The sequence below is a fragment of the Aptenodytes forsteri genome, unplaced genomic scaffold (genome assembly GCF_000699145.1).
Source record: "Aptenodytes forsteri isolate BGI_AS27 unplaced genomic scaffold, ASM69914v1 Scaffold172, whole genome shotgun sequence".
NCBI lineage: Eukaryota > Metazoa > Chordata > Aves > Sphenisciformes > Spheniscidae > Aptenodytes > Aptenodytes forsteri.
The window spans coordinates 912,558-921,908 of record NW_008795018.1 but is presented as its reverse complement, the minus strand read 5'-3'; the positions used below and the strand labels follow the sequence as shown (position 1 = coordinate 921,908).

The 9,351-nt window shown below is 38.4% G+C and overlaps 1 protein-coding gene across 2 annotated transcripts in view; it reads right to left on the bottom strand.

The window, feature by feature from the left end:
- The window catches only part of VWA8 (von Willebrand factor A domain containing 8), a 211,062-nt gene that overhangs the window by 181,339 nt on the left and 20,372 nt on the right, over positions 1 to 9,351 (bottom strand). For both annotated transcript variants that reach the window (XM_009275642.1, XM_009275641.1), the window contains exons 3-4: positions 3,478 to 3,608; positions 1,249 to 1,359 (exon numbers count right to left, since the gene is read on the bottom strand). In XM_009275642.1, the coding sequence (XP_009273917.1) occupies positions 1,249 to 1,359; positions 3,478 to 3,608 (242 nt within the window). The remainder of the gene's footprint in view (positions 1 to 1,248; positions 1,360 to 3,477; positions 3,609 to 9,351) is intronic.

Here is a 9,351-nt window from a genome sequence, read left to right as displayed (position 1 = left end):
AGAGTGAAGAGGGGGAAAAAAAAAGGAGAAAGGCGAGGTGCGGGGGGGGGGGGGGGGGGGGGGAATGTTTCTTTAAAACAGAGAACAAAGCTTTTAGGTTCTTTTTCCTCTCCTGTTCCCATCTCCCTTTCCACCCACAAATCGCTTGTATGATGGTGATATCATTAACCTCTATAGCACCACCAACTGAAAACTGGTTTAGATAACATATTTAAATTCACACTGCATTAGAGAAACTGACCCACCCTATTTAATTAGAAACCTAACTTGTATACAAATTTTAGGTATCTAGGAAAACAGACATTCTAAATGAGGTGTATATTTCACCTGCATAATCAAAAGGGAGACATGCCATTGATAACTTACAAAGAGAAACCTTAACTAATCTAAGTCACTCTATGGTTGTACTAAATCAGCTAATGGGTTGGGGCAATACTGATGGCAGGAGTGTTTAAATCATTCTTTCAGCCCAGATCAGCAGTGAGCTTTCAAATCAAGTCTCCCAATTGTCTCCATTTACTGTGCTTGGGTTTTACAACACAGAGCAGTCTTAAAATACATGAACCAGACTCTTTTTCAATGAAACTAGATCAGAAGATTCATTTCAGGAATACGTCTAACGGGCTACAAATGTTAGGGAAGAGACATACCAAGAGAAGTGCTTGTCTAACTTGCACAGAACGGATCTCACTCCTCGTTACAGAAGCGTATCAAAAATAGTCTGCCTAAATCAACCCTGTAGTACTCTGAAGAGACAGAGTAATCTTGGATTTCGGTAAAGATAACATTTTTGGTAGTAACGAGATCAAGAGTGTTATATAAGACTTTCTAACTGCATCAGAAACATGTCAGTCTGTAATCCACATACTAATTTTTCATCATATAGAATCATAGAATCATTAAGGTTGGAAAAGACCTCTAAGATCATCGAGTCCAACCGTCAACCCAACACCACCATGCCCACTAAACCATGTCCCTAAGCGCCTCATCTACATGTCTTTTAAATACCTCCAGGGATGGGGACTCCACCACTTCCCTGGGCAGCCTCTTCCAATGTTTAACCACTCTTTCAGTAAAGAAATTTTTTCTCATGTCCAATCTAAACCTCCCCTGGTGCAACTTGAGCCCATTTCCTCTCGTCCTATCGCTTGTTACTTGGGAAAAGAGACCGACACCCACCCATATAAACCATGACTTCCTTCAAACTACCTGTAAACAATAATTAGGTGGTGTGTGACTGCAACTTGCCTGATCAAGATAAAAAGCACTACCATCTCGGATCTCTCGTCGCTGTTTGAGGTCAGTTTCTGTGGTATCCCTTGACAGCGCAATATATTCAACCTCCCGCTTTGTTAGCTCCTGTGGACAATAGTCTGAAGTTATTACAAAAATAAGGCTATAACCCCAGTAAGTGAACTTTAACAACAGGCCTAGTGGTATAATTGTACAAAAGAGCTCTAGGCAGCAGCACAGTGATCTGAAATAACTCTGAACAAAATCTAATATCTCTTATTTTTAAAATGTTTAGTGTATTCTGCCTCAAACAAAATGGTTTGAATTTCTGCTCAATAAACTTTTATTTTCCCCAAACCTGTTCTAAAAACATAATAACCAGCTATATATTCTTTCCATTGAACATCTGTAACATCCTGTAAGTTAATCTTCTGGTTCTGGACTCTGAAAAACAATCAGCATCTACAAATCATGAATAAAAATCAGAAGTTTTCCGTAAAAGATTGAAAAGCTTCAACTCTCACTGCTCAGTAACATTTATACTGACGTAGTTGTGTACATGCTTTGACCTGTACATGCTTTGCCAGTACACCGGTGAACTACATTGTTCTTATCCTCTCTCCTTTTAATGTCATGAGATGCAGTCTGCATCTGTAAAATTATAGACTATTTAAAAAATGAGAACCCTTGGGTTATTGTTTTGTTATTTTGATTCGATATGAGATATACTTAGAATTTTCTATCTTAAAGGGAAAAAAAACCCAACATGTATTTATACCTGATGTTCCTGCTACTTCCATATCTGGGTTATCATGCAACCTGCTAGGAAACAGATCCATGCTGAAATGCTCTTAGCCCTTACCCCTCAATTAAAGGTATGATATATTTAACAGATCTCTCTTAAGAGGCAGCTTTTAACTATAGTTGTATGAAAAAAATCAAGCAAAGATATAAAAACCTATGAAAATTATCTCCTTTCCACTTTTTCAGTGCCTATTGGTTACAAAGCCACCAATTCCTTTATGCTGCAGGTAGATACAATTGTACTTTCTTATAATTAAAGGAAAAAAACCAGAAGGTGAAATACAGGAGAGTTTTCTTCAACAATTAGCCCTGTGTATGAACACATAGTAGTAGCTTTCAGCAAGAGCAGATAAAATTTTTCCAGGCTTACATAGCTTCATTAAAGGGACCACAGCATCTATCAGCTCACATGCAGAGACCAGCCTTCACGTAATTGTTTGGCATGGCATTGAAACAGTAAGCTGCAGCCTTTCTAATATAGCTCAGGTGCATACAAACAGTGGTATAAATAACAAGACACATTCTGTGTTCCATGCCTGGATATCAGGCATTTTCTAAGTCCTCTTTTTAGGTTATATCCAACTCTTCTCATTTATTTCAAGAAATGCATCGAGCTATCAAGTAGCATATCTGGTTTGCTGAATTAAGAACTCTTTGCTCTTCTTTCCAAAGTTCAAAATCTTGCAGCTTTACCTCTGAGAGCTAGTCTTTGAATGAGTATCTTGTGATTTTTAAAGAAATGGCTGATCTTTATGACAATTGTTTATACACCTCCATTTGTGATCCTTCTGCCCAACCAGATTCTAGATAGAGCTCATGGCTGACAAAGTCCTCCCCACATCACCTTTTGGGGCAGACAACCCCCTCTTTCTGATCATTTAAGGGCACCGGCTATTTAAATGTGAAATTTTGCACATGGTGCTGCCATAGTTTATGCAGATGGACGTAGGCAAGTCCTTCCCACATTCCAAGAGAGGATCATACATGCATCTACTCTTTCTAATCACTCACAATAACTGTTCCCAAATGTTACCCAGAACACTCCTCTCCCAAATCCTTTCCTTCGTTTCTTTTTTTATACAACGAAGCAAAAACGATTTGTTGTCTGTAACAGTAGTCAGATATCTTAATCTTCTAACATACATAATGCTTAGAACAAACTGTTTCTCCATTTGCGATAGCATATGGTAACACAGTTTTCCAACCCTTCCCCCCCCCCCCGGCGTTTAAGCAGAAAAATATGTATTAAAATGTCTGTACTTCCTACTCCTCTATAACAAAAACTGAACTTTGGAAAACACATTTATGGAGAAACTTATCTACCCCCTAAGTAGCTTGCTGTAAGATTTTCTAGGACTACCTTTTACAATTTGGCTAGTAGAGGAATGACTAACTGACATTAATGACTATGTTTCCAAGAAATTAAACCAACATACTTACCAGATACTGCATGGCAATAGATCGCCGGAGAGGCCCAGGAGGACCAATAAGAAAGACATCTTGGCCAAGAAGATCTTTCTGCATTATCCATCTTAAATGGTGGACTACAGACTGGGCCAAAGAATCTGTCACTTTGAAAGAAACACAAAGATAACACATCATTTAATTCTGAAAAGTGTTAGATACCTGGCCATTCACACATCTTTTTGTTCTTATTTCCAAAAATAAAACAAAGACACAAAGATGTGCTGTCCTAAAGCTGGATAGCTGAAAAGCAGGGAATTCCACACACAGTTTATATTAGGCTACTCAATTTACATGTAAGTTTATATACCTGTCTTACCCATTGCCTTTTTCTCTGCCCAACTTCATCCTTCAAAAAAAAAACCACCAACCAACAAAAACCAGAAAAAATGTTGTTGATTCCCATTTTACATTAAACTGATCAATGCAAAGACTGTTTTTTATTACCCAGTGTTGAGTGGACTTCTCAGCATCAGTTAATATAAAATAGATATGTTATTAATAATTTGTAAAAGATTTATCCATCCTACATCCCAATGCTTCTGTGAATCATGAACTTAAAAAAAAAAACAACTTTGCTTGCATCAGACTATAATTAATGTGCAGGGATATATTTAATTTGTTATTTTCTTAACAGACAACTGCATTCCTGTTTACATTTTGACACAATAAAACACAGAATTAAATTATCAAGGAAATGCAAACTTTGCAATATCACTACATCAATACCAGGCAGCTTCCAAAATCATAACAAAAAACAACTCAAAGCAGATCCACTTACTTCTATTAAGAATACTGTCCCCTCATTATTTTAAAAAGCAATAACCTGATTATAATTAAACTAAAAACCTTACCACATGTATGCAAATGTTGGCAGCACTGGAAAGCACCATGCAGAAAGAACACACTGAAGGAGGGGTACCATTCCCATTGCCATACGTAGCTCTAATCCCAGAATACTCCCTCACATACCCTCCAGAAAAGCCTGGCCCTTTCTCAGACGCAAGCAAAAAGCACTAGTGCAGGAGGAGAAGGAGAGCACAAGCAAGCCAGGAGGGAGATGTATGTATGCATGTACGTATATGGTTGCTTTCAGAACAATCTGACAAGACCAATGATGGGGTTTGAAGCTGGAGCCTCAAGGGTGGTGTCTGGGATGCTGAAGTGCTGTAAGAAAGGAGCAAGAGGCCATGAAATCCTCAAATTAATAGTTGGGTGTTTATGTTTTTCAGTGTCATTACTAGTTGCAATTAGAAGCCAAAATTTTAAAAACCAACCCCCGGTTCTACATCAGCTTTGCTTAGACAGGGGAGGCAGTACGTGCGGGACAGTTAAGGATGGCAAGCAATAGTGCCCCCCAGTTCTGAGGGGTTTCAGTTCATTGATGAATCTTTGTATACCAGAATTAAAATTCATTTTTGTAAGATCACAGAAACAGTATTAAATGACTATATGAGATTCAAGGAAGATTTTTTCAAGCATAAAGGTGGCTAAGGAAAACTTTTATCAAAAATTTTAACTGTATGTTTTGGTCTGGCACTCAGGAAAACCATTTGAAATCTTCTTCCAGAGAAATCTACTATATCCTTACCACCAATATGAACAGGAATAACATACACATGTAGGTGAGCAATCTATGCATTAGGATTATCAGATTAATTGTAAATATATATTTCAGGTGTGCTGTTTTGTTTTGTTTTCTAAACAACTGTCATTAGTGTGCCCAGGATCAGTTGTCATATATGGTATGGTAAGATCGTATGAATGTAAGAATATTTTCCTCTTCTTTGCTGCAATACTGTTTTCCAAAAACAACGCACATCACACGTACCACGCACAACAAGCCAAATGCAAATAAATTCCTCACAGAGAATAACATGTTCCTTTCTCTGAGATTTTCAGGAACATTAAGGAAGTTCACATCATATATATTCTTTGGGAAATAAAGGGTAATACATCACACCAGAAGAACTGCTCCGTCCAAACTTTGCTACTGGACAGGTATGGTAATTTGAAAAGCACCACACAAATAAAAAGTATTATATTAAAGGTACCATTAAAATTGCAAGACAGAGATCTCACTGACAGGAACATTCGTTATTACTCCTACCTGTTGTATGAACGTGTCAATGTGCCTCTAGTGTATTTTTATAATAGCTGTTCTCAAAAAAAAAGTTACTTTACTTAAAGTGGACAAATAAGCTTGGAAATCTTGCTGAAACACTGAATTCTTTCATGTCAAAAATCATGCATTAGAAGCATGGCAAAAACAGCTTTGACATAGCATGACTACAAACGCCTCTGGTGTAATTCACATTAATATGTGTAGCTATCTTTTTTATTTTTAGGATGGCCTCAAGAAAAAACTCAGGTCAGACTTAAAAGCAGTACCATAAATAGAAACAGGATTTAAGAATGTTCAGCAGCATCTGCAAGACAAACTGTCATGTAAAAGAGAACATGAGTGTACAGCATTCAGAAAAATCTAAAATCTTAGGAATGTGATCCCCCGCAAGCCTTAAAGGAATATATATATATATATAATTGTCATTGTGTTTAAACAGTCCAAATTTTCTCTGAAATATTAATATGCAAAATGCAATTTTTGAGAAAAGGACATGAAAGACACAATTCCTTATTGATACATTTCCTAGAAAATGGTTTCATTGCTTCACCACTCACACCACTCTCCTCACATACAGATTACAGCTGGATCAATTATAATACGTTTTCAATCACAAAGTCAGCACACTGACCATCTGCAAACTCACTCAAAGGAAGCCTATTAGAAATAATGCTGAAAATTCAAAGCAAGCATTCCCTAAGGTGAACTGTCATGACAGCAGCTTCCACTTGTCAGTTCCTTCTATTCTAACATGTAATATCTGTACATCGCTCCAGATATTAAGCCTACTTCAGTTTCCCAGTTATGTCCTAAAATCAGAAGAATACAAAATTTTTTTGTACATGCAGTCTATACTGCATAAACTGCTTCCAAAGCACAGTATGCTTTTCAAAAGCAACTTCAGATGCACACAGTATCTTGAATATTATTTATATATATTTAGACTACTTTTACTGTGGCATCTGCATTGCAAAGCTTTTGTTTTCTCTAACATGACTTGAAAAAAATTCCTCTCTGTTCAAGTACTGTATATTAGCTTTACTACAAGCAGCATATAATAATTTTCTATTACATTTAGAAGACAGGACAAATTAGCTGAAAAAAGCGTCAGGAATTTTTATTAATTATCCCATGAGTCAGATAGCATCTAATGCAAACTGGGTTTGCACAATCTGTTTAGTGGCACTCTGCTGATTTGCACTAGTTGAGTAGCTGGCCTTATATTCTTAATCTGCAGGATGGTGCGTAGGAAGCCTCTACAGCGTATTCTCAAAGACACCATCTGGCACATGCAGGAGAGTAGTCAGCGCTACAATTTGCTATTCCTATCTATCAAGGATGGCCAGCGAAAGAAACTGCATTCTATTGCTTTGTAATATGTGATAAGTAGGACAACACCTAGCAGAATCTGCGCAAACTTTTTGTAAAGTGAGCAGCTGAAGCTGAATGGAGAAATCCACAAATAAGAAAAGACGAAACTGTTGTAGATAGATTTTGAAGCAAATGCAGCAGCTGCTCTTGTTTGATCCACAAATCAGCTTTTGATAAAACCAAGACTGAAATGGCTATGCTAGCCTCGGAAATTTTCCAGTTCATTTATACTTGAATTCTTGGCACATGCTACATTCACAGAAGCCGTAAGATTCACTGGAGATAGCAGACAGTATCTGCTGGCAAATCCTTGTGTCCCACCTACGGAAGAAATCCCATAAATGAAGGAGACACCTACCTCTTCCCACTGTTCAGATGCAAACAGTTAAATGAACCGATTCCTAAGAATATCTATTCCAGATGCGGTACAACATACATTAGAGCTCATGTCCTTGTATGACTATAGTTTGGTCAATATCATAATAACCAACAGGCAACTTGGAGGACACCAACACATATAATTTTCAACAGAATAAAAAAAGACCTCTGCATACCCTGAGCCCTAGCTACAGTGCATGTTCAGAGTCTGAGAATGGCTCCTTTCATCAGTGGAGGTGAAAGTTCATGAGGAGAAAAAAGATCTCCCTCTCTTCAGATTACCAAGGGGGTCCTTTAGCTTTCCACAGCAATTTGCAGTACATCCAGCACAGGGGGTGGCCGCTGTAAAATATGGTTAAGGAAGGAGGTGACAAGGAGAGAGGTCTTTGTAGTTAAAATGTTCAAAACTCTGAGCTCACTGAGACTTATTTCACAGCTTGTTCAGGCTGGGGGACAATGAAGGAAGAGAGCAAGCTGCCCAGCACACCACGAAGGAGGCAGCGTGGCCGAGGCTTAGAGGGAGGCACTCCTGTGCGGCCTGCTTTCAGCTGCTTTCATTTAGCACTTCGCAAGTAAAACACCGCTGCTCTTCCAATTTTATGCTGATGCACAGAGCCCAAGGAGTTTTCAAAGTCTCATAATGCTGTTACATCACAGACAGTTTTCACTGGAATACTATTTTTCTTCATAAATTTTTCATAGAAACGGTCTTCATCCCAACAATTTTTGCTCTTGCGGTGGTAAGGACACAAATTGCGAGTCTTTGCAGGGGCTTAGAAAGGGGGAAGTTACTGCTTGGATGAGACCGTAAACTCATTTATCATTAATTCCTCCGAGTCGATTGCTTCACAGGAAAGTACAAGATCTACATAGGTAAATCATATTTCTCCATGTGAGTATAAATGAAAAGAGAATATAAAGGAATCATGTAAAACCAAATAGCTTTCTGGAAGGAACAATGAATGGGATTCAGAAGACCAAGTTTCTCTTAGTGACAGATAAACATGGAATAAATGAAACTATTCTTAGTTAGATGTACAACTCGTAGGGAAATACATAGCCAGAGCAGTTATCTGTAGCTCAGACTCCAACTGGAGGGACATACTGTGTCTGCTTTTGAGCGCAACAGCTCAGTCCAGCACAAATGAGTTTGAGAGATTCTAGAAAAAAGCAAGAAGAATTACGAAAAGTCTGGAAGACATGGAAAAGTTAAAGAAATTGGAATTCATTCCAGAGAAGAAATGACCAAAAATCATAACAACTGTTTTCCAATATGCAAGACAGAATCACAGTGAAGAAAAAAGTAACCTGTACATCACGGTTATGCTAGATAGAACAAGCCCCAGGGAACTAAAAGTTTGTCCAAAAAGATCTAAATGAGGCATCAGAAAAAGCTTTTTTCACAAAAGAATCATTAATTACTGGAGCAAAGTGTGCAGAGAGGTTCTGGAATCTTCATCACCAGCACATTTTAAGAACAAGGAGGACAAACATCTCTCGGGAACGATTCAGATTCAGCTGCCCCGGCTTTGAGATACAAGGAACAGTGCAGGAAACTCCCTGAGCTCCACCCAGACCTTCACTGAAGGTTTCCATGTCCCCGTGTCTCCCTGTGCTCACTCTCAGTATAGACAAAACGGGGGTAATGGTGTGAAATGTTCAGAGCTCTACTGACAAAAACCCCACTATCTCAAATTCTGGATTAGGTGGTAACAGCCAAGTAGCAGATCAGTTGCAAGCCTACATGAAAACTCAAACTGCTGAAATAGTCACCATCTCTGACAACAGACATCTTTCCTTAGGCTAGGAAAGGAGAAATGTAATGACAAAAGTCTTTGTTAGCACAAAATTACAGTCATAGAATCATATAGTTTGGGGGGTTGGAAGGGACCTCTAAAGGTCACCTAGTCCAACCCCCCTGCCGTGGGCAGGGATATCTTCAACTAGACCAGGTTGCTCAGAGCCCCGTCCAACCT